General features: G+C 37.1%; 1 protein-coding gene across 1 annotated transcript in view; it reads left to right on the forward strand.

Moving 5' to 3' along the window:
- Window positions 1–26,294, forward strand: part of DOCK11 (dedicator of cytokinesis 11) — a 200,737-nt gene extending 174,443 nt beyond the window's left edge. Inside the window, exons 46-53 of the mRNA XM_030807271.1 lie at window positions 10,869–10,991; window positions 15,757–15,870; window positions 16,411–16,557; window positions 20,604–20,814; window positions 21,181–21,371; window positions 21,813–21,913; window positions 23,212–23,350; window positions 25,836–26,294. Coding sequence (XP_030663131.1) covers window positions 10,869–10,991; window positions 15,757–15,870; window positions 16,411–16,557; window positions 20,604–20,814; window positions 21,181–21,371; window positions 21,813–21,913; window positions 23,212–23,350; window positions 25,836–25,955 — 1,146 coding nt within the window. The 3' untranslated portion in view covers window positions 25,956–26,294. The remainder of the gene's footprint in view (window positions 1–10,868; window positions 10,992–15,756; window positions 15,871–16,410; window positions 16,558–20,603; window positions 20,815–21,180; window positions 21,372–21,812; window positions 21,914–23,211; window positions 23,351–25,835) is intronic.
- Window positions 26,295–26,927: the final 633 nt, after the last annotated feature.

Genomic DNA, 26,927 nt, shown 5'->3' on the forward strand with positions numbered 1-26,927 from the left:
TGGAAGAAAGGGTATCGCTGATGGAAGATGAAATGAATGAAATGAAGCGAGAAGGGAAGTTTAGAGAAAAAAGAATAAAAAGAAATGAACAAAGCCTCCAAGAAATTTGGGACTATGTGAAAAGACCAAACCTACGTCTGATTGGTGTACCTGAAAATGACGGGGAGAATGGAACCAAGTTGGAAAACACTCTGCAAGATATTATCCAGGAGAACTTCCCCAATCTAGCAAGGCAGGCCAACATTCAGATTCAGGAAATACAGAGAACGCCACAAAGATACTCCTCGAGAAGAGCAACTCCAAGACACATAATTGTCAGATTCACCAAAGTTGAAATGAAGGAAAAAATGTTAAGGGCGGCCAGAGAGAAAGGTCGGGTTACCCACAAAGGGAAGCCCATCAGACTAACAGCTGATCTCTCGGCAGAAACTCTACAAGCCAGAAGAGAGTGGGGGCCGATATTCAACATTCTTAAAGAAAAGAATTTTCAACCCAGAATTTCATATCCAGCCAAACTAAGCTTCATAAGTGAAGGAGAAATAAAATACTTTACAGACAAGCAAACGCTGAGTGATTTTATCACCACCAGGCCTGCCCTAAAAGAGCTCCTGAAGGAAGCACTAAACATGGAAAGGAACAACCGGTACCAGCCCCTGCAAAAACATGCCAAATTGTAAAGACAATCAAGGCTAGGAAGAAACTGCATCAACTAACGAGCAAAATAAGCAACTAACATCATAATGACAGGATCCGATTCAGACATAACAATATTAACTTTAAATGTAAATGGGCTAAATGCTCCAATTAAAAGACACAGACTGGCAAACTGGATAAGGAGTCAGGACCCATCAGTGTGCTGTATTCAGGAAACCCATCTCACATGCAGAGACACACATAGACTCAAAATAAAGGGATTGAGGAAGATCTATCAAGCAAATGGAAAACAAATAAGGCAGGGGTTGCAATCCTAGTCTCTGATAAAATAGACTTTAAACCAACAAAGATCAAGAGACAAAGAAGGCCATTACATAATGGTAAAGGGATCAATTCAACAAGAAGAACTAACTATCCTAAATATATATGCACCTAACACAGGAGCACCCAGATTCATAAAGCAAGTCCTGAGTGACCTACAAAGGGACTTAAACTCCCACACAATAATAATGGGAGAGTTTAACACCCCACTGTCAACATTAGACAGATCAACGAGACAGAAAGTTAACAAGGATATCCAGGAATTGAACTCAGCTCTGCACAAAGTGGACCTAATAGACATCTACAGAACTCTCCACCCCAAGTCAGCAGCATATACATTTTTTTCAGCACCACACCACACCTATTCCAAAATTGACCACATAGTTGGAAGTAAAGCTCTCCTCAGCAAATGTAAAAGAACAGAAATTATAACAAACTGTCTCTCAGACCACAGTGCAATCAAACTAGAACTCAGGATTAAGAAACTCACTCAAAACCGCTCAACTGCATGGAAACTGAACAACCTGCTCCTGAATGACTATTGGGTACATAATGAAATGAAGGCAGTGATAAAGATGTTCTTTGAAACCAACGAGAACAAAGACACAACATACCAGAATCTCTGGGACACATTCAAAGCAGTGTGTAGCGGGAAATTTATAGCACTAAATGCCCACAAGAGAAAGCAGGAAAGATCCAAAATTGACACCCTAACATCACAATTAAAAGAACTAGAAAAGCAAGAGCAAACACATTCAAAAGCTAGCAGAAGGCTAGAAATAACTAAAATCAGAGCAGAACTGAAGGAAATAGAGACACAAAAAACCCTTCAAAAAATTAATGAATCCAGGAGCTGGTTTTTTGAAAAGATCAAGAAAATTGATAGACCACGAGCAAGACTAATAAAGAAGAAAAGAGAGAAGAATCAAATAGATGCAATAAAAAATGAAAAAGGGGATATCACCACCAATCCCACAGAAATACAATCTACCATCAGAGAATACTACAAACACCTCTATGCAAATAAACTAGAAAATCTAGAAGAAATGGATAAATTCCTCAACAAATACACCCTCCCAAGACTAAACTAGGAAGAAGTTGAATCTCTGAATAGACCAATAGCAGGTTCTGAAATTGTGGCAATAATCAATAGCTTACCAACCAAAAAGAGTCCAGGACCTGATGGATTCACAGCCGAATTCTACCAGAGGTACAAAGAGGAACTGGTACCATTCCTTCTGAAACGATTCCAATCGATAGAAAAAGAGGGAATCCTCCCTAACACATTTTATGAAGCCAGCATCGTCCTGATACCAAAGCCTGGCAGAGACATAACCAAAAAAGAGAATTTCAGACCAATATCCTTGATGAACATTGATGCAAAAATCCTCAATAAAATACTGGCAAACCGAATCCAGCAGCACATCAAAAAGCTTATCCACCATGATCAAGTGGGCTTCATCCCTGGGATGCAAGGCTGGTTCAACATATGCAAATCAATAAATGTAATCCAGCATATAAACAGAACCAAAGACAAAAACCACATGATTAACTCAATAGATGCAGAAAAGGCCTTTGACAAAATTCAACAACTCTTCATGCTAAAAGCTCTCAATAAATTAGGTATTGATGGGACATATCTCAAAATAATAAGAGCTATCTATGACAAACCCACAGCCAATATCATACTGAATGGGCAAAAACTGGGAGCATTCCCTTTGAAAACTGGCACAAGACAGGGATGCCCTCTCTCACCACTCCTATTCAACATAGTGCTGGAAGTTCTGGCCAGAGCAATCAGGCAGGAGAAGGAAATAAAGGGTATTCAATTAGGAAAAGAGGAAGTCAAATTGTCCCTGTTTGCAGATGACATGATTGTATATCTAGAAAACCCCATTGTCTCAGCCCAAAATCTCCTTAAGCTGATTAGCAACTTCAGCAAAGTCTCAGGATACAAAATCAATGTACAAAAATCACAAGCATTCTTGTACACCAATAACAGACAAACAGAGAGCCAAATCATGAGTGAACTCCCATTCACAATTGCTTCAAAGAGAATAAAATACCTAGGAATCCAACTTACAAGGGACGTGAAGGACCTCTTCAAGGAGAACTACAAACCACTGCTCAATGAAATAAAAGAGGATATAAACAAATGGAAGAACATTCCATGCTCATGGGTTGGAAGAATCAATATCATGAAAATGGCCATACTGCCCAAGGTAATTTGTAGATTAAATGCCATCCCCATCAAGCTACCAATGACTTTCTTCACAGAATTGGAAAAAACTACTTTAAAGTTCATATGGAACCAAAAAAGAGCCCGCATCGCCAAGTCAATCCTAAGCCAAAAGAACAAAGCTGGAGGCATCACGCTACCTGACTTCAAACTATACTACAAGGCTACAGTAACCAAAACAGCATGGTACTGGTACCAAAACAGAGACATAGATCAATGGAACAGAAAAGAGCCCTCAGAAATGATGCTGCATATCTACAACTATCAGATCTTTGACAAACCTGACAAAAACAAGAAATGGGGAAAGGATTCCCTATTTAATAAATGGTGCTGGGAAAGCTGGCTAGCCATATGTAGCAAGCTGAAACTGGATCCCTTCCTTACACCTTATGCAAAAATTAATTCAAGATGGATTAAAGACTTACATGTTAGACCTAAAACCATTAAAATCCTACAAGAAAACCTAGGCAATACCATTCAGGATATAGGCATGGGCAAGGACTTCATGTCTAAAACACCAAAAGCAATGGCAACAAAAGCCAAAATTGACAAATGGGATCTAATTAAACTAAAGAGCTTCTGCACAGCAAAAGAAACTACCATCGGAGTGAACAGGCAACCTACAGAATGGGAGAAAATTTTCACAACCTACTCATCTGACAAAGGGCTAATATCCAGAATCTACAAAGAACTCAAGCAAATTTACAAGAAAAAAACAAACAACCCCATCAAAAAGTGGGCAAAGGACATGAACAGACACTTCTCAAAAGAAGACATTTACGCAGCCGAAAAACACATGAAAAAATGCTCATCATCACTGGCCATCAGAGAAATGCAAATCAAAACCACAGTGAGATACCATCTCACACCAGTTAGAATGGCCATCATTAAAAAGTCAGGAAACAACAGGTGCGGGAGAGGATGTGGAGAAATAGGAACACTTTTACACTGTTCGTGGGACTGTAAACCAGTTCAACCATTGTGGAAGTCAGTGTGGCGATTCCTCAGGGATCTAGAACTAGAAATACCATTTGACCCAGCCATCCCATTACTGGGTGTATATCGAAAGGACTATAAATCATGCTGCTATAAAGACACATGCACACGTATGTTTATTGCAGCACTATTCACAATAGCAAAGAGTTGAAACCAACCCAAATGTCCAACAATGATAGACTGGATTAAGAGAATGTGGCACATATACTCCATGGAATACTATGCAGCCATAAAAAATGATGAGTTCATGTCCTTTGTAGGGACATGGATGAAACTGGAAAACATCATTCTCAGTAAACTACCGCAAGGACAATAAACCAAACACCACATGTTCTCACTCATAGGTGGGAATTGAACTATGAGAACTCATGGACACAGGAAGGGGAATATCGCACTCCGGGGACTGTTGTGGGTTGGGGGGAGGAGGGAGGGACAGCATTGGGAGATATACCTAATGCTAAATGACGAGTTAATGGGTGCAGCAAAACAACATCACACATAGATACATATGTAACAAACCTGCACATTGTGCACATGTACCCTAAAAGCTAAAGTATAATAAAAAAAAATTACAGTGACACACTTCATAAACACTTTATGAATTGATTTTTTAAAATACACAAATCCCAACTTAGCTCTGGTTTATTTAGTTAAATTAATGATACACTTAGAAGCTTTACCTACTATTTCTACATAGTCTGTCTCCCTATCAGTAAAATAAGGACAATAATACTATCGTGGTCACTTCACAATACATGTGAAAACTTAAAAAGTCATGAAGTGTGAAAATAATGTTACGTTTTATCATTGACCTACTTGGCAGTGAGATTTCTTAAATGCCAGTTGGTGTCCTTTTACCCTCAGAATCTACAAGGATAGACACTTAAAATATGTTTGCTGAATTAATTGATCATAACAGAGATGCAAGATACTTGAATTTTTATTCCAGCTCAATTTTTGACTGTATAGCCTTGGACAAGTTAATTCATGTTTCTGGATCTTAGTTAGATGATTTCCCAGAGACCTGCAGGTTTTACAGGCTGACAGTAGAAAAATTCAGAGGATTTCATGGGGCTTAACTGGTTCAGTACAACTGAACTTATATCCTTGCCTTCTAAACAGCAGCTTCAGTGTATTCATAGAAATGGCTTTGAGCTTGACCCTTTTCTATACTCTTAAGGAGAGCAATAACTTTTCTTAATAATCAAAAACTGTAATTAGTTTTCTGTATAAACACATTTGTTGGAAATCTTTTGTGTTCTACAAGTAATTTATACATACTTCTATTTGATATATACAGGTAGAATCATGTTTTACCAAGTGCCACTTTATGTTTCAGTTTGCATAATAAGGCTTCTTCCTTACACCTTAGCCAATTAAAAAAACTAACACTGATTTAGAAGTTACACTGAAATGAAAAATACAAACTGTTGTCCATTTAGTGCTTGTATTTAAATATGTGAGTTAAACCCGTAATAACGCAATGTAACTTGTTTCCAAAAATGTATTTTGGACTTGATTTGCAACAGTTTTTTTTTTTTTCTGCATGACACCACCTCAGGAGGTCCTGATGACATGTGCCCCTGCAATAGATTTTAAACATATAATTAATATATAATTGGGCTGGGCATGGTGGCTCACTCCTGTAATTCCAGCACTTTGGGAGGCCAAGGCAGGCAGATCACTTGAGGCCAGGAGTTCAAGACCAGCCTGTCCCACATGGTGAAACCCTGTCTCCACTAAAAATATAAAAATTAGCCAAGCATGGCGGCACAGGCCTGTAATCCCAGCTATTCAGGAGGCTGAGGCACAAGAATCTCTTGAACCCCAGGGGCAGAGGTTGCAGTGAGCCAAGATTGTGCCACTGCACTGCAGCCTGGGCAACAGAGCGAGACTGTGTCTCAAAAATAAAAATAAAAATGATATAGTTAATATGTAATAAAATCTTAAACAATTTGATGAATTTTGACAGTTGTATACACCCATGTAACCTACCATCAGAAACAAAAAATAGAACATGCCCATTCCTTCGGGAAAGGTTCCCTTGTGCCCATTTCCAGTCAGGCTCCCCACCTCCACCATCTGGTTTCTATCACCATGAATTAGTTTTTATGGCATAAAAATGGAATCAGTCATTCAATATGTACCTTTTTTTAATCTGGCTTCTCTTGTTTAACCTAATGTTTTTGAGATTCATCCATATTGTTGGGTATATCAAAAGTTTGTTCTTTGTCTTTATATACAAATTTTAAATCCATTCAGTTGATGGATTTTGAATTGTTTCCAGTTTCAGGCTGTTATGAATAAGTCTACTTTAAACATTCCTATCTATGACTTATTGTTGACATATGCTTTTTTTCTCTTGGGTAAATACCTAGGAGTGGCATTGCTGAATCCTAGGGAAGATATATATTTAACTTTTAAGAAATTTCCGAAGAGTTTCTCAAAGTGGTTGGACCGTTTTATACTGTTTGCCAGTAGTAGATGAGAGTTCTAGTTACCCCACATCCTCCCTAGCATCTGATAGTGCTGATCTTTTTAAATTTTAGCCATTCTATTAATATTAGGTGTGAATCAACATCTCATTGTGGCTTTTATTTGTATTTCCCTAATAACCGATGATGTCTACCACTTTTTCAGGTGTTCCTTGGCCTCTTTTATATTTTCTTTTGTGAAATGTTTGTCTTTTATCCATTTTAGAAATCACATTGCTTACTTTTTATTGTTGTTTTGTGGGAGTTCTTTCCTGGATATAAATCCTTTGTCAAGATGTATGTGCTGTATATTTCTTTACCAGCTTCTGACTTGACCATTCACTTTCTTAATTGAGTCTGTGGTTGAGCAGAAAATTTTGGTTTTGGTTGTAATTGATGAAATCCAGTTTATTATTTTATAATAATTTGTTCTTTTTGTATCTGGTCCCAAAAATCTTTGCCTACGTCAAGATCCTGATAGTGTTGTGCTGTGTTTTCTCCTAGAAACTTTGTTTCCGAGTTTTGTTTAGGTCTGTAATATATTTAAAGTTCATTTGTGGAATGAAATGGAGGTCAAAGCTCTTTTTTTTTTTAAGACAGTTTTTTTTTTTTTTTTTTTAAGACGTACCATTTGGGGAAAAACAAGACTTTCCTTTTGTCGTGTTGAATTTACTTTGGCACCTTGGTCAAAAGTTCGGTTCTTCATATTTGTGTGGGCTATTTCTGGATTCTCGGTTCTCTTCCACTGATCTATTTGCCCATCTTGACGCCAATATCACACTTGATTACTATAACTTAAGTCTTGAAATCAAGTAGTGTTAGCCCTCCAGCTTTATTCTTCTTCAAAGTTGTTTTGGCTATTCTACATCCTTTGAATTTCCATATAATCTTTAGAATCATCTTTTCTATTTCCTCAAAATAGCCTGAGAATGGAGAGTTTAACAATATTGAATTTCTCAATCAATGGACATTTATTTAGGTTATCTTTAACTGCCAATAATATTTTGTAGTTGTTAGGGTAGAAGTCTTGGGTTAGATTTATTGGTAGATATGTGATGTTTTGATGCTATTGTAAATAATATTGTTTGCTTTTATATTTTTATTTTTTAATATGTTGTTGCTAGTATATAGAAATATAATTGATTTTGTATGTTGATCTTACATCCTGCAAACTTACTAAATCTGCTTATTAGTTTTTGTAGTTTGTATGTTTTTTAGGATTTTCTACATATACAATTATGCCATATGCACGGAACAATTTTACTTTTTCTAATCCTGTATGCCTTTTCTCTTTCTCTTGCCTTATTGTACTGGCTAGAACCTTCAGCATAATGTTGGATAGAAGTGGTGAGAGCAGACATTCTAACTTGTTCTCAATCTTAAACATGTCTAGCCTTTAGGTTTTTAGTAAATGCCCTTTATCAGATTGAGGAAGATCTCTTCTATTCTTTGTTTCTTGAGTTCTTTTTAAATATCATGAATGGGTGTTGAGTGTTGTAAATGCTTTTTTCCTGCATCTATTGAAAGAGATATAATTTTTCTCTTTTATTCAGTTTATGAGGTTGTATATTACATTTTTTTTCTAATTGTAACCTAACTTTACATTCCTGGGATAATTCATACTAAGTGTGCACCTTATTTTTAATTCCCCCAATGTTCGTCCCAAAATTGCTGGAAATTTTAATTTGGCTAGCAGATGTTAATATACAGATCTTTTATTCAAGTAGCAACATTTATTTCACATATACTATCCAGTGACACTAAAATAATTACTGGAAAAGCCAATGTAAGTAAAATATTGTCCCTACTCTCAAATAATCACAGCCTATTGGAAAAGTCAGATATGTAGATAATATGTAAATAATGTACAAATATAGTGATAAATCTTTACCAAAAAATTAGTGAAATAGAAAAAAAGATGTGTAGTGTCTTGCCTACCCTATATTGATAAGGAGAAGGATCCTGGAAAAGGTGATACCTAAAGTGTTTTAAAGAGATTAACCAAGTAGAAGGGATTAAAGGGAGGAAGGGCACAGCCTGAACAAAGACATAAAGCTAAGACACACCATTGTGCTTCAGGGAAACTACTAGTAGTTCACTGTTGTTATAACATAAAGCACAAAGTTTGGTATGATGAATGATGAGATTATGGAAGTATCAGCCACATCATTGCAAACTTTACGTGCTACATGAAGGAGCATGTCCGTTGTTCTGTGAGTGATGCGGAGCCATTGCCAGATTTTAAGAAAGGGAGAGTGGCACCCTCAGGTTTGCATTTTAATCAGAACCCTATGGCAGATGTGTGGAAGATGTATTTGAAAGGGCTAAGACTGGAGGCAGGAAGATAAATTAAGAAAAAAATGGCGAAATTTTGCACCTTAGCAATGAGAGAAATGGAGAGAAAGGGTCAGATTTGAGAAATATTTAGGAAATAAAACTGGCAGGACTTGGTGATGAACTCATTGGAGAATAAGTAAAGAAAGAGGGTGTAATAGTTTCGTAGATATCTGAGCCTATTTGGGCTTCTATAATAAAATACCGGAGACTGGGTAGGTTATAAACAACAGAAATGTATTTTTCACTATACTGGAAGCTGAGTAGGTGAAGATAAAGGTGTTAGCCGACTTGGTGTCTGGTGAGGATCGACTTCCTAGTTCATAGATGGTATCTTCTCACTGTGCCCTTACGTGGTGGAAGGGGGTGAGCTAACTCTCTTTTTATTAGGGTACTAATCCCATTCATGAGGGCTCTGCCCTCATGACTTAGTCATCTCCCAAAGTCTCCACCTCCTAATACCATCCCCTTGGGGGTTAGGATTTTAACATACGAATTCTGAGTGGACAGAAGCATTCAGGCTGTAGCACTAAGACTGCAATATCAAAGTACCACAAATTGGGTGGCTTAGAACAAGAGAAATTTATTGTCTCAGTTCTAGAGTCTAGAAATATGCAGTCAGATTGTTTTCAGGGCCATGCTTCCTCTGACACTCTGGGTAGAGCCTTCTTTGTCTTCTGGTGTTAAGAGTTGTTTCTTGACTTCCCTTGACTTGTGGCTGCATCACTCCAGTCTCTGCCTCTGTAGTCTCATGGTGTTTTCCCTGTGTGTCTCTGTCTTCATATAAAGATACCAGTCATATTGGATTGGGGCCCACCCTACTCCAGTATTGCTTCATCATAAACGATCATATCTGCAATGACTCTATTTTCAAATAAGGTCACATTCTGAGGTACTTGGGGTTACAACTTCAACTTATCTTTTTGGGGGACACGATTCAACCCATAACAGACGATAAAGTCAAAACTGTGCTTAGTTTGCTACCTAAGGGTCTATAGGATATTGCCACTGGCAAGATAGGAAACACAGGTATAAGAGCTAGAAGATGAATTCGATTTTCTAAAGGACATACAGGAAGAGCTGTTTTAGGAATCAGTTCTACAGGTTTGAAGTGCATCTCTTTAAGATAGAAACAAGCTGTTATGATTTATGGGTAGCATCAGTAATTGGCTTCATGTTTTCATCGTTGAGAACATGAGATGATGGTTCACAAAAGAGTTTTATAGCAACTGTTATTCTGGCAGGGCTGGTGATCTCTATTTTGAGCTGTTATCCTATCATTCTCAGTAATTTTAGAACCATCAGTCGGGAAGTGTTCTTTATCAAAACTGAGTCATTTTAATACCAACCCACAAAAATAAAAACTAAAAAAATTTTAAAAAATCAAATCATTTTAATAAACACCTAAACCACCAACACAATAGCTTGAAAAAGTTGTCAAATTTTCTTAAGACTAATATGGGTAAATATTGTTTTAATATAAAAAAATGGATGTTAGACATTCAGACATCCTCAATTTGGAACAAACAATATATTCCCTTTTTAAAAATATTCTTTCTCGATGTGTTAACGTTTACAACTTAGTTAACATCTTCATTATGTGAATAAACAAAATAATCATAGTTTACTATTGTTAACATCAATTTTATATTTTTAAGAATGTTTTTAACTTTAAATATTTAAAATATTTGATTTAGAAAATATTGTCACACAAGTATGTTCCTTTTGTGCATCTCATTGAATTTAGTACCATCTGTTTGTTTTCTACCAACTTGAAATGCTTCAAAATTTATTTGTCCAAAACTCTAAAACTATTTTTAATTCCTAATTGGATTTTTCTCTTAATGCAGGAGGTCTTGCTGGAGTTGCTAGAACAATGTGTGGATGGCTTATGGAAGGCAGAACGTTATGAAATAATTTCTGAGATTTCCAAGTTGATCATTCCAATTTATGAGAAACGTCGTGAGTTTGAGGTAGGCAACTGGAACATTTTTATCATTGACTTATGTATTTTATTTTGGTTTTAGGGAAAACAGTAATATAGTTCTGTTGCTATTATTCGACTTGTGTCCTCTGAAGAATATAAGGTTCATTAGATTATGACTTTTGTATTTTATCATAGAATATAGACAGTCTATCATTTTGACACATTTGTCCAATTTCAAAGTGACACTCCCTAAAAATGCTATTAAATCCTAAGATTTTTTAATGTTTTCACCACAAAGGAATGATAAATGTTTGAGATGATACATTTACTAATTACCCTGTTTTGATTATTACACAATGTTGGCATGTGTGGAAACAACATTTCCCCCATGAATTGTACCCCATAAATATGTACAGTTATTATGTGTCAATTAAAAACAAAGTAAAACTTCCTCTGGTCCTGCTTATGAAAAGAAAATAAAGTAAAACTTAAAACGTCCTACTTTACATTCATTTATGTTTTCCAAATGAAATTAAGGGTAAAAGATCCAAAATAGAAATTGAGATTTAAATTAGACCAGTGGTTCTGAAAAAAATTTTTTTTTGAGATGGAGTCTCATTCTGTTACCCAGGCTGGAGTGCAGTGGCACAATCTTGGCTCACTGCAACCTCTGCCTCCCGAGTTCAAGCAATTCTCCTGCCTCAGCCTTCCAAGTAGCTGGGATTACAGGCATGCACCACCACACCCCACTATCTTTGTATTATTAGTAGAGACGGGGTTTCACCATGTTGACCAGGCTTGTCTTGAACTCTTGACCTCAAGTGATCCTCCCGCCTCAGCTTCTCAAAGTGCTGGGATTATAGGCGTGAGCCACTGTGACCGGCCTGAAAATATTTTCATCTAGCAACCTCCCCTCTTCCTCTCAGAGCATAAAATAATCAGTGTTATTTTCACTAAACCTTCACTTTAAAAAGCTGTCAAATTTCCATGTTACCCAGGGAAGAGGCATAGACATGATTCTATTCTTTATAATTTAGCGGAGAGACTAAAGGTGCTGGCAAATGACAGTGGGGTAGGTAATAATACACTAGTAATAGCCCTATTATGAGAATTTTAAAATTTTGACTTGCCAGATAAACTATTGATAAAGTATAGTTAATAAAGAATAGTAGTATAATGAACAGCAATTGCCACCAACACTAAACAGGATTTTTTAAATATTCAAGTCTCTTAGTCCATATCATAATTTCTATTTAGGATTCAAGCCATTTTTAAAAAGCAAGGCAATTTATTCTTTTTTTTTTTTTTGAGACGGAGTCTCGCTCTTTTGCCCAGGCTGGAGTGCAGTGGCACTATCTCGGCTCACTGCAAGCTCCGCCTCCCAGGTTCATGCCGTTCTCCTGCCTCAGCCTCCTGAGTAGCTGGGATTACAGGCGCCCGCCACCGCGCCCGACTAATTTTTTTTTTAATTTTTAGTAGAGATGGGGTTTCACCGTGTTAGCCAAGATGGTCTTGATCTCCTGACCTCGTGATCCGCCCGCCTGGGCCTCCCAAAGTGCTGGGATTACAGGTGTGAGCCACCGCGCCCGGCCTGGCAATTTATTCTTAAATAAAGCAGTTAGGCCTTTCCCTGTTGACGTAGTTTCAAAGAGTGAACACAGATAGATTTAATATAATCTGAGTAGTGTTTTCATCTCTCCTCCAAACTGGCTCTGATCAAACTCACTTTTTCTTCCCAGATTCTAGGTCTTCCTCTCTCTGCCATACTTTTGGTGTATATGGGGCATGCCTGAAAACTCATAGTAGAATTCAAGTGAATATATTAATAAGCTGAAGTTAAGTATAGGTCATACAGATGGCCAAGAATAGCCTATGAGACAAAACTAGACTTGCCATTACCCCTCCTATCAAAGCATTACATCTAAAGAACCTTTGTAGTAATTTCAGAATAAAGTCCCCATTTTCTGACTCTTAGGATGAAGGAAGTTCTGGCTGTTAGAAACCCAGGGAGCCTTTTGCTACTTAGCCAACCAACAGGGAAGAAAGAAAAATATATCTTCTCTACACATTAAAGGAAATGATGTTTTCTACAGGGGAACTACTCCTATTTCCTTGGAGGGGTGTAAGGGTCTGTATAAATCCCCTAGCACTCTGTATAGATGAAGTAATTGTGTTTAGGACTGATGTAGCTGGAGCGTGGTAGTGCATGCCTGTGATCCCGGCCACTTGGGAGACTGAGGTAGGAGGATTGCTTAAGTCCAGGAGATTGAGGCTGCAGTGAGCTATGATTGAGACACTGCACTCTAGCCTTGGCTACAGAACAAGATCCAATCTCAAAACAAAACCAAAAAGTAGAACACTGATGCATACTTTTTCAGTGTATCTCTATGGAATGGGCTGAAAACTATCAGCCAAGGTAAGGAAGATTTCCCTCCAATTGAGTTCAATTATAAAAGATAATATGGGAGGAATTTTAGAGAAAGAAGCTTGTGGGTTTTTCCTTTTTTATTGAGGTGAAATTTATATAACATGCAATTAACCATTTTAAAGTATAGAAATCAGTGGCATTTAATATATTCACAGTGTTGTGCACCCACCACCTCTTTCTAGTTTTAAAACTTTTTCATCTCCCCAGAAAAACACTCCATACCCATTAAGTAATTACTCCCCACCCCACTCCCATTTTCCAGTAACCACTAACCTGCTTTCTGGATTTGCTTATTCTGGATATGTCATATAAAAGGAATACAGATTGAGCCTCTCTAATCTGAAAATTCGAAATCATAAATGTTCCCAAATCTGAAACTGTTTGAGCATGGTCATGATGCTCAGTGGAAATGCTCATTGGAACATTTTGGATATCAGATTTTCAGATTAGACATGTTCAATTGGTAAGTCCAATGCAAATATTTCAAAATCTCAAACACTTCTGGTGCAAAGCATTTCAGATAAGGGATACTCAACCTGTAATATTATATGTGACCTTTTATGTCTGGCTTCTTTCAGTTACCATAATTTTTTTTTTAATTGAGACAGAGTCTCACTCTGTCATCCAGGTTGGAGTACAGTGGCGTGATCTCAGCTCACCGCAACCTCCGCCTCCTGGGTTCAAGCAATCCTCACACTTGAGCCTCCCAAGTAGCTGGGAGGCACACACCACCACTTCCGGCTAATTTTTGTATTTTTAATAAAGATGGGGTTTCACCATGTTGTCCAGGCTGGTCTCAAACTCCTGACCTCAAGTGATCCACCTGTCTCAGCCTTCCAAAGTACTGGGATTACAGGCAGGAGCCACCGCACCTGGCCTGTTAGCATAATATTTAGAGGTTCATGTATCAGTTGTAGCATATATCAGAACTTCATTCTTTTTTATGGCTGAGTAAGATTCCATTGTATGGATATACTGCAGATTGTTTATCCATTCATCCATTGATGGACATTTGGGTTGTTTCACCTTTTGTCTATTATGAATAGTGCTGTTGTAAACATTTGTGTGCAAGTTTCTGTGTGGATCTATATTTTCAATTCTCTTGAATATATACTAGGGAGTAGAATTGCTGGATCATTTGGTAATTCTATGTTTAACTTTTTGAGGACCCACGAAGCTGTTTTCCACAGTGGCTGTACCATTTTACATTTCGATCATCAGTGTACTAGGATTCCTATTACTTCATATCCTTACCAACATTTGTTATTTTCTGTTTGTTTTATTTTGTTTTATAAAATCCATCCTAGTGCATGTGAAGTGGCACCTCATTGTCTTGGTTTGCATTTCCTTAATGACAGTGAGATTGAGTGTCTTTTCGTGTCCTTCTTGGCTGCTTGTACATCTTCTTTGGAGCAATGTCTATTCAGGTCATTTGCCCATTTTTAAAATTGGTTTGCATATATTTTGTTGTCGAGTGGTAAGAAGTCCTTAAATATTCTGGGTACTAAACCCTTATCAGGTCTGTGATTTGCATATATTTTCTTCCATTCTGTAGGTCGTCTTTCACATTTTTGATAATGTTCTTTGCACAATGTGCTCTCTTTTTCTGGAAGTGCAGAAAAACATATCCTTTGGAAATATCTGTGAACTTGCATAAAAGCAGCCCTCACTGCAGCTCACACCATTGCTTATTTTTATATTTGCATTTTATTTTCCTTTTTAAATACATGGATTGTTTATTTTCATAGCTCTCTACCTGAGGGCTCAAGCAAAGCATTTGGCTGCCCTTTCAGTTAAAAATATTCAGACCCTGTAGAAAATAGTAGTTGATAATACAGTATTTCAAAATTTAAAATTTCCATTGAGATGTGAATGAAATGAAGCATGATATTAAGAAATACAGTGTTATTGAGGAACAGAAAACCACATACCGCGTGTTCTCACTCATAAGTGGGAGTTGAACAATGAGAACGCGTGGACACAGAGAGGGGAACAACACACACAGGGCTTGTTGTGGGGTGGGGGGTGAGGGGAGGGAACTTAGAGGATGGGCCAATAGGTGCAGCAAACCACCATGGCACGCATATATCTATGTAACAAACCTGCATATTCTGCACATGTATCCCTCCCCCCCTTTTTTTTTTTAGAAGAAATTTCTTTTAAAAAGAAATACAGTGTTATTTTACCATTTTAATTTCTACCCTTAGACCTAAAGTTGTTGAGGACTTTGTCTGATTGTTACAAAGGGAGATGAGTATGAATGGCCCCACCAAGACCATTTTGAAAAGAATATACTGGTGCTTTTTATTCTTGTACATTCATCTTGAAGACATTTAGTAATTAAACAAAAAACAAAGCTGATTTGTATATTTTTATTTTTCAGAAACTTACTCAAGTTTATAGAACTCTTCATGGAGCTTACACAAAAATTCTGGAAGTTATGCATACAAAAAAGAGACTTTTAGGCACTTTCTTCAGAGTTGCCTTTTATGGCCAAGTAAGTATACTTGAGTTCATAAAGTTTTCCTTTTTAAACATTCACCTTTGAATTACTAGTTTACTATAGCAGCTAGGATTCTATCCAGATAGAGTGCCTATTACAACAGCAGGGAGCCTCTTTTGTATGTATAAAGTTCACTTTGGTTCTCATATCTAAACCCTTCAGGTCAGAATATAACAGAGAAGGTTTTGATTTCTGTCAGTCTCATTTTCTGTTAAGCTTTTTAGAGTACATATTAAATATATAGTAGTTAAAACTTAAATAAAAAACAGGTAAGTGTACAGGGAAGGAAAAAATCCTAGTTTGAAAATCTTCCTCAGGCCATATGTTTATGTGATTATAAATTTGAAAATTATCAGGAATTTGAAAATTCTCATGTATTTGAAGTTAAAAGGGTAAATACAAGCATGGGACTTTTAGTAATATTGTTCAAAATGTATTTCAAATATATTATTACTAGTTATTTAGTAGATTTTCTTTAAATGTTGTGTTTGCTCATATTATTTATAAGTTGTTATTTGTTTAACTTTATAATAGTCTTTTTTTGAAGAAGAAGATGGAAAGGAGTACATCTATAAAGAACCAAAGCTCACTGGCCTCTCAGAAATTTCCTTGAGACTTGTTAAACTTTATGGTGAAAAGTTTGGTACGGAGAATGTCAAAATAATTCAGGATTCAGACAAGGTAACACATACCCTACATTTTGAAATCATTATTTGTTAGTTCCAGGCATTGTACATTGCTCCTGACTTTTTCCTTTTTTAACTGGTAGAGAAGCATGAAAACAGAGCTTTCCAGATAATAAAAGAAAGAACAGGGGCTTTGGAGTCAGAGATACCAAGTTTCAGATCTCTACTCTCTGCCACTCACTAGCTGTGTGACCATGGGGAAGGTACTTAACTCGCTGTGCTTCATCGTTCTTAGTAATAAAATGGAGATAATAATAGTAGTATTTTCCTCATGAGGTTGTTGTATGGATTAAATCAGTTAATATATGGAAAGTATAATCACTTTCCTGGTACATAAAAAGCATTCACTAATAATAGCAAGCTAGCATGCTCACTAAAGGTTAGATATTATTGTAAGTGCTATTGTACATCATGATTCTCCATTACATCATGATTAAAATCATCTTGGGGCACACATTTTATTCTAAGATATCCTTAGTTCAGTAATAGTGACTATAGTTAACATTTGCAATGAAATAGGTTTAGGAGAGATCCTTGAGCCTTGCTCTAAAGGTTATCCATTCCACTAGGCCCTGCCAAGGCATAGTGAGAAGGCTTATATTATAGCAAGAGAGGCCCTTTCCTAGGAAATGCATAGTTCCCTATAGACAGGATTTGAGGGAAGCACTATAGGAATGCCTGACTATCCTTAGTTGCCTTGGGTGTGCCCAGACTTAGAGCTGATTTTTAAGGGTGGGAAGGACATATAAAGTTCAAGATTTGTATCCACAGCGATATTTACTGAGTGACTATGATACGCACAGTGCTATGCAGAACACTTAAAATCTAGCAGGAAGCATTACCAGAGTGAAAAAGCCCATGGCTATTGTAAAGACACTTCATTGTCTACCAGAAAATAATCTCTTCACTTTGTATACTTACATATATCTCTTGGAGATGACTTTATCTTAAACATATGCCTAAGACATTTAAAAATAGAGGCTGGGCGCGGTGGCTCAAGCCTGTAATCCCAGCACTTTGGGAGGCCGAGGCGGGCAGATCACGAGGTCAGGAGATCGAGACCATCCTGGCTAACACAGTGAAACCCCGTTTCTAATAAAAATACAAAAAATTAGCCGGGTGTGGTGGCGGGCGCCTGTAGTCCCAGCTACTTGGGAGGCTGAGGCAGGAGAATGGCGTGAACCCGGGAGACGGAGCTTGCAGTGAGCCGAGATTGCACCACTGCACTCCAGCCTGGGGGACAGAGAAAGACTCCGTCTCAAAAAAAATAAAAAATAAAAAAATAAAAAAAAGATTTGGTGGTAGTTTCAACGTACTATATGGCAAATACTCTCTACTTCTTTCCTTATCAGTTTCACTATTTTGTGTTGTTTTGTTGAATTGAGACAACAGAAGATTTTCTCCCCTTGCAGCCAGATAGTGTAAGACTTGTTCCCACAATATTGATTACTGTATAAATGGAAAGATAATGAAAAGTCAGACTTTCTGTGCAACATGCAGTTTTCTACCTTATTCTGCCTCTGAAAACTGGGTCAAAGAATGCAGCGACAAACCATTATCAGGTGGCTGGACTCCTGATGTTTGTTATGTATCGTATTTTAGTAGTTCCCCACAGGCAACAGACATAATAAGCAGTTCCGGCTTTTAAAATATATTTATTGTTTTCTCAATGTGTGAAAATAAAAATTAAAAATACTCTTTTCCCTTGCCAAAGAGCAAAATCTGCTTAAGGGCAAAGGCAATTTGAAGAGGAGTTTGGCAATATCTTCCAATATTTTAAATGTATGTGTCCTTGGACCGAACAATTTCACATTTAACATTTTATCTTGTAGATGTACACATATAAATATATGTATGTTTAAAGTTGTTCACTGCCACAAAATTTATATAGCGAAAAACTGGAAGCAGTTTAAATGTCCATATGGTTAAAGAAATGGTGGTATTACCCATATAATGGATATAACCACCTAGACATTAAAAAGCATAAGAGATTTGTAAGTGTCCATATGAATCTATCAAGATGTATATTTTTTTCTTTTCTTTTTATTTTATTTTATTTTTTTTGAGACAGAGTCTTGCTCTGTCACCCAGGCTGGAGTGCATTGGTGCCATCTTGGCTCACTGCAACCTCCGCCTCCTGGGTTTAAGCAATTCTCCCACCTCAGCCTCCCTAATAGCTGGGATTACAGTCGCTCACCACCACGCCTGGCTAATTTTTGTATTTTTAGTAGAGATGGGGTTCCACCATGTTGGCCAGGATGGTCTCGAACTCCTAACCTCAAGTGATCCACCCACCTCAGCCTCCCAAAGTGCTGGGTTTACAGGCCTGAGCCACCACGCCTGGCCGCTTTTAATTTTTTTCGAGACAGGGTCTGGCTCTGTCGCCCAGGCTGGAGTGCTGTGGCACGATCACAGCTCACAGCAGCCTTGACCTCCTGGGCTCAAGTGATCCTCCCACCTCAGCCTCTTGAGTAGCTGGGACTACATGTGCGCACCACCACACCTGGCTTATTTTTGTTTCTTGTGGGTTGTTTTTTTTTCTAGAGACGGGGTCTCACTATGTTGCCCAGGCTGGTCTCAAACTCCTGGGTTCAAGCAGTCCTCCTGTCTTAGCCTCCTGAATAGGTGGGACTACAGGTGTGTTGCCACCATACCCCAGCTAATTTTTTTGTGTTTCTTAGAGACAGGGTCTTGCTATGTTGCCCAGACTGGTCTCAATCTCCTACGCTCAAGCAATCCTCCTGTCTTGGCCTCCCAAGCCCTCGGATTACAGGCATGAACCACTGCAACTGGCCCCATGTAAATCTTTTAACTAAGCAATTTCTTTTCTAGGAACTTATCCTAAGGAAAAAAATTCAGAAAAAAAAAAGCACACAGTTTTAAATACAAGGATGTTCATCAGAACATTATTTACAATAGCAAAAAGTTGGAAAATAGCCTGTCTCCACTAATGAGAGAATGGTCCAATAAGTCATGTTTATCCATACAGCCATTAAAAGTAATGCCAGTGACTATAGTATAAACTATTGGCCAGACATGATGGCTGATGCCTATAATCTCAACACTAGGAGGCTGAGGCAGGAGGATCACTTGTGCCCAGGAGTTCCAAGCTAGCCTCAGCAACACAGGGAGACCTCATTTCTACAAAAAAAATTTAAAAATTAGCCAGGTGTAGTAGTGTATGTCTGTGGTCCCAGCTACATGGGAAGCTGAAGTGGGAGGATCACTTGAGCACAGGAGGCTGAGGCTGCAGGGAGACATGATCACACCACTGCACTTGAGCCTGGGCAACAGAGCCAGACTCCATCTCAAAAATAAATAAATAAACCATGATACCTGTGTTTTTTTGAGGTGTAATTCATATAATGCACAATCAAAACAATGTTTAGTCTGACCTCAATTTTCTGAATACATATGCATAGAAGAAAGATGAGAAGGAAATATATAAAAATGTGAATAATGGTCATTGCTGGGTAGTAGGATTACAGTAATTTTTTTTTTTTTGGAGACAGAGTCTCACTTTATCACCCAGACTGGAGTGCAGTGGCGCGATCTTGGCTCACTGCAACCTCTGCCTCCCAAGCTCAAGTGATTCTCCTGCCTCAGCCTCCTGAGTAGCTGGGACTACAGGCTCATGTCACCCCGCCTGGCTAATTTTTGTGTTTTTAGTAGAGACAAGGTTTCACCATGTTGGCCAGGCTGGTCTCAAACCCCTGACCTCAAGTGATCCGCCCGCCTCGGCCTCGTAAAATGCTGGGATTACAGGCATGAGCCACCGTGCCTGGCCAATTACAGTAATTCTTAATTTCTTCATATGTTTCTGTAGTCTCCAAATAGATTTCTGTAACTTCTTTATAATCAGAAGTAAGTGATTTTTAAAAAGAAGAATGAAGACCCCCTTTATTGGAAACACGATTATAATGGCAATGTTCCTCACTTGGTCTCAAAGAAGTTAGTAAGTTACCTTATCTCCTTTTCCCTTCCACTGAATAAAATAAAAAATAAAATAAAATAAATAAAAAAAACTTTCTTATTTTATAGGTAAATGCCAAAGAGCTTGATCCAAAATATGCTCATATACAAGTTACTTATGTGAAGCCTTACTTTGATGACAAAGAACTCACAGAAAGGAAGACCGAGTTTGAAAGAAATCATAATATCAGCAGATTTGTTTTTGAGGCCCCTTACACTTTATCAGGCAAAAAACAGGGCTGTATAGAAGAACAGTGCAAACGCCGTACAATCTTGACAAGTAAGTACAATTTTACATGTTAACTTCTTATTTGTCTTGGTCTTTTTCAGTATACACAAGTAGCAGCTGGCCAGCTGGAACATACAACTGAAATTTTAATTATTATTTGTTCTGCTGTTCAGTTACAAGTTTGCACAAGCACATACATGTGATAAACCATCATTTTCCCATATGTCATCCATGATTGCCCAGAGGTGTCTCATAAAGAGAGTTTCTCTCTGAATCTTGAAGTACTATATGGGACCCTAAGTCATCTTCTAGATAAAGGATGGGGGAGAGTTAAGCACAATAGAGTTTTTTCTTTAATTTGGCTGTTTGAACAAATGATTTTCTAAAGTCAATAAATCAATCTTAACATTTTAATAGCTTCAAACTCGTTTCCCTATGTGAAGAAGAGGATTCCTATTAACTGTGAACAGCAGATTAATTTAAAACCGATTGATGTTGCCACTGATGAAATAAAAGATAAAACTGCAGAGCTGCAAAAGCTTTGCTCCTCTACTGACGTGGACATGATTCAGCTCCAACTTAAATTGCAGGGCTGTGTTTCTGTGCAGGTACGTTGGTCGTCCAACATGTATTAAATGTTTCTTGATGTTTCTTTTGCTTTTATAAGGGCACAGAGCAAGCATTAATTGTAATTGTGTGTTGGGCACTTACTGACTGCAAAAACCTGTGCATTATTTTTTGTTCACTTAATGAAGATATTACATTGAATTTTTATAAGTTTTGTGTTATGTCAGAGGACTTTAACATAAGTCCTATGACTGTAGCGAAGCCCTGTATGTATATATCAGAAATCACTTACTAGAATATCATCTTTGTAGATTATTTTCTTTAGTTAATGGTTTTTTGAAATAAACTTGTAATAAGCATATATTTCTCAGATATGGATTTCTTGTATATTTTGGGATTTTTAATAAAAAAGAGAAATGCCAAAACTTCTTTTGATTATTGCATTCTGGAAACACTCTCATTTTTCTTCTATTGTAATGTAGGTCAATGCTGGTCCATTAGCATATGCAAGAGCTTTCTTAAATGACAGTCAAGCTAGCAAGTATCCACCTAAGAAAGTGAGTGAGTTGAAAGACATGTTTAGGTAAGTGTTTTACAGTTTTCAGGTTAGACCCACATTCTTTTTCTCTATTTTCTTCTTTTAAAAAACAACAAAGTGTTGGCCAAATAATACCCCTCCAAAAAGGGACATTCTCTGTGGTCTTTTACAATATCTAAGTGACCTCCTAATGGCACTTTAAGTAATAAGAAAATGTGTGATCAGTTTCATCCTGCAGGACATTAACAATACCCTAGTGACCCAAGAGATTAAATATGCCAGTTTACTATATTGCTTTGAATATTTTAAGTGACACAAACGCAAGCCTATGTTCCTTGTGTGCTTTCCTTCTTCACCCAATTGACCTCCTGTTACAGCATTTCAGACCATTTGGGGTAGGAATAGAAGTGGGGCAGGAAAGATTGCATAGGCTCACTCCAATCCCCTGTCCTTACTTCCACTTGGACTCTGCCAAACTAGGGCATGCAATATCTTGTCTTCAGTGAGCGGCTCTGTAAGCTAAGGCATGTATGAATGCTCTTACATTAGAGAAATATCTTTAATATATAAAAGTTTTCATTCAGAAGAAGAGAAACAGTTGAGTAATATGGACTAAGGAGAAAGATGATAACCTATCCACTCATTTGCTCCTGACTTATTTTGTTTACTTTTCCTCTCTGTGTTTTATCAGCTGTTCCAGAGTGCAGAGTAACCAGTAGTCAGTCATTCATTCACCAGTATTTATTAATGCCTGGTACATGCAAAAGACTATTAGTTGCTATGACAGGGATATAAAACAAATGGACAATGAAGTACTTTGTCCCCTAAGACCTACACTCTAATTGTGGACATTAAACATAAACACATGAAATAATGGAAAAATACTTTTATGATAGGTCATCACCTCTCTGTTCTCCTTCTTAGCAGCCCAGGGAAGATCCTTCATACCTGTACCACCCAGCACTGTACTAGCCACATAGTAAGCTCAAAATAAATTCTTTTTGAATAAATGACTCGTTATCTACAGATGCAAATTAATGTCAGCACAACTTTAGCTGATAGAATGCCAAGTAAATGATTAGCAAGTAGACTTTCCAGAGGGTATGTGTTTTGAGCCAAGTCTTGAAGGAGATAAGAAATGAAACCATAAGGCAAAGGTGGAAAGGAAAGAAGGCATTTCAGACTTAGGAAGAGACATTAAGAAATAAATGCACAGTGAGAAAATAGAGGATTCTGATCTTCTTCCTAGGCAAACCATGGCTAAACTGAGTTATCAAATGGATTGTCAGTGATACTTCCTAAGAATAAATAACAAGACCTTTATCTTTGATATTCATCCATAGGAAATTTATACAAGCATGCAGCATTGCACTTGAACTAAATGAGCGGCTAATTAAAGAAGATCAAGTTGAGTACCATGAAGGGCTAAAGTCAAATTTCAGAGACATGGTAAAAGAATTATCTGACATTATCCATGAGCAGGCAAGTATTAGGGTGACTAAAACTGAAAACACGATCTGCGGGTCCCGAAATTGTTGCTTAGCAAAATATAATGGTTCAAAATGCATAACTTTAAAGTTATTAAGTCTATATTTTAAATTTTTTCATATTATCTTTAATCATTTAAGTGATACAGTACAAATCAAATTTGCAACAATTATCTAAAGTGGTTAGTGATGCAGTTATCAGTAAGAAACCATTTTGTTTTTTGTGCTCCAGTGTCAGTAGAGGCAAGAGGTTGAACTGAGGTATACCGTTATCAAATAGATAACATAGTTTGTTTTTAGAAACTATCTAGTTGATGAGTTTCTATTCCTCATAATGCATAGAAAAAGCAGCAAAAATTCCTCCTTCACAAAAGATATAAGACAATTGCACATGCTATTTTAAGTGAGTATCTACTATATTACAGTTATTTCATTTGCATGCAGTTGCATGACCTAGTGCTGAACTCTAAATTATTCAAATTGAAAACAAATTATTCAATTTACTGTTATTACTGTGATCAAGATATTCTGAGTGGTCATTTTATAAAATTCTGTTTTCCTTTTGAAGCATGGATTTTTCAAATCTACTGTCGTATTTCTCACTTGTCTGTATCAGTTATTCCCATAAAACATGGCTATTTCTCTTAGATATAGAGACCAATAATTTAGACTCTTAATATTATGTAATGACAGCTAACCAAGAAAACTCTTAGTTTCTACTGGCTTATATTTATGCAAGCCATCCTGTTATTATGAACCATATTTGGGTATGCCTTACTTTTGGCAAGCGTTGACTTTGTAGTGAATTGAGTTTCACATAAAAGAGAGCCACCTTGTAGTCATACACTTTGAGGCGTATATTAATACTGAAAAGTAAGACAAGTGTTAATGTGTACTGAAATTTGAAATATTCTCTTGAGCTCCATAAATGATTACTTGACAAAAAGACATGACTGGATAGTCCTTGTCCCCTTTCAATGTAATCTGTTACAGAATACCAGAGTATATAGTCCTTTCAAAAACTTCTTCAAGCTTTTTTTTTCTTTTCTTTTCTTTTCTTTTTTTTTTTTTTTTTTTTTTTTTGAGACGGAGTCTCACTGTGTCACCCAGGCTGGAGTGCAGTGGCGTGATAGCAGCTCACTGCAACCTCCACCTCCTGGATTCAAGTGATTCTCCTGCCTCAGCCTCCCAAGTAGCTGGGACTACAGGCACGTGCCATCACGCCTGGCTAATTTTTTTGTATTTTTAGTAGAGATGGGAATTTCACCATGTTAGCCAGGATGGTCTCGATCTCCTGACCTTGTAATCCACCCGCCTCATCCTCCAAAAGTGGTGGGATTACAGGCGTGAGCCACCGTGCCTGGCTGCTTTTGATTTTTAAAAGGATTTATATTATCATAAAGCTATAAATTGCAGATATCTTAGATAGAGTTGGGGGTGGTCATTGTAGCATCTGTTGGGTGTGTTTTGTAATTTCTTAGCAATAAGTACCCTCCTTGCCTGTCACATCTGACCAGCATAGATAATCAGTTATTCATCTCTTAACATTCTAGGATGCTTTCAGATTAGTGTTGTGAGTTAATATTTTTGTAAGAGGAAATTTCTCTATTACAAATTTTATTTAAGCCTTATGATTTGTAGCAACACAAATGATATGTCTCAATACTGCCACTATAGATCAATCTGTGGGCTTAATACTGAAGCTTCACAACTAACTTGAGAACCAAGTATTGAAAGCTTGAGACCTAAGTTAGGACTTTATGGTAAAGAGATTGGATATAATGTATATAGTGTTTTTTACCTCAATCTACTTTAAGCACAAGATTTCTGTTGCTTTTTCTTTGGATTACACAAAATGGATCATTTAAAAATATTTAAACTAATATGAATATCTATGTTTATATACTTATTGGAATATATTCTTTAAATTTTATAGTTATGAAGTTCTTCCTTTCCAAGAAAAATCTTCTGTATCAATTAGCTTATACAATTATAGTGTGTCTTTAGAAATATGCACTTAAGACTTTTATCTTCATTTACTATTATTTTCAAGTCTCCGGGGAAGGAACATAGGTATCTGCATGTTTCAAAAGTCCTATAGATGATTCTGAGAACCACTGTGTTAGATCATTCATAAACTCATATCAGAGTCTACCATTTAGAGTTCTCGTTATGACCATCTGTTAAAAAATATTTTAAAGATTGTGTTACCTCTCGCTTTTTATTGAATTTTGCATTTTACAGTCTTTGTTTTTCTTAATGAGTAACTAGACCTTTTCTGCTTTTTTGATATGCTGCCTTTGTAATACAGCTTTGAAGACTTAAGTCGGTAATGTTATTCTTTGCTCTCTCTGCTTTCTGTCTTTTTAAATAACTGTCAGTGATAAATTGAAATATGCCCGCAATTACATATACACATTCTTTTTTTTGGCAGTGGCTATTTTGCTTCATGATAACCATGCTGATTTCTTCTGTTTTAGATATTACAAGAAGACACAATGCATTCTCCCTGGATGAGCAACACATTACATGTATTTTGTGCAATTAGTGGTACATCGAGTGACCGAGGTTATGGTTCCCCAAGATACGCTGAAGTGTGAGGAAATGCAGATGTACGTGACAATGAGACTGACCTTTCTCAGGAATATTTGGAGCTGTGCAAATGTTAAAATTTAAAGATTTGATATACATGGAGTGTTTCTTCTCGACACCAAAATTTTCATGTGTTCCAACAGGGTGCTTACATATTTGTAAATAAGCAACTTGAAAGTGCCTGGAAAATTGCACCACTGTGCTTGGTTTGTACTTTTTTAGGTAAATCTATATGCTGAAAAGTAGAGCTCAAAAACAGTAGTTCAATTTGCTTAATTATTGCTTAAAATAATAATGGTACTATGTAAAATTGTATAATGGAATACAATAAAAGGTAAAACTTATTTCTAATTAGAAGTGAAAGAAATAATACTTTGAACTTAGCATTTTTCTTGACAAGAAGCTCAATTCATTATCATATAATCCTTGGTAGGAGGAGAAGAAAATTGATAACATTTCCATAATACACGGATATTTAAAATTGGGGAGATCATTTGAATCCTTGCCAATTAGTAGTCAAGGCTGGCCTAAAGGAACCAAAAGCATTATTTAACAGGAAAATTTCAAAAGGAAAGGATATACTTAAAATATACCAAACTTAGGCTGGGCGCGGTGGCTCACGCCTGTAATCCCAACATTTTGGGAAGCTGAGGCAGGCGGATTATGAGGTCAGGAGTTCAAGACCAGCCTGACCAACATGGTGAAACCACGTCTCTACTAAAAATACAAAAATTAGCTGGTCATCTTGGTGCATGCCTGTAATCCCAGCTACTGAGGAGGTTGAGGCAGGAGAATCGCTTGAACCCAGGAGGTGGAGGTTGCAGTGAGCTGAGATCACGCCACTGCACTCCAGTCTGGGCGACAGAGTGAGACTCTGTATATATAACATATATATAACAGGAAGCTTGAGATACCATACATATATGTTATGATCTGATGATGCTAGGTAATCTAGTAGGTCTCCCTTCTACATACAAGAC

This window comes from Nomascus leucogenys, chromosome X, assembly GCF_006542625.1.
Source record: "Nomascus leucogenys isolate Asia chromosome X, Asia_NLE_v1, whole genome shotgun sequence".
NCBI classification, from domain to species: domain Eukaryota; kingdom Metazoa; phylum Chordata; class Mammalia; order Primates; family Hylobatidae; genus Nomascus; species Nomascus leucogenys.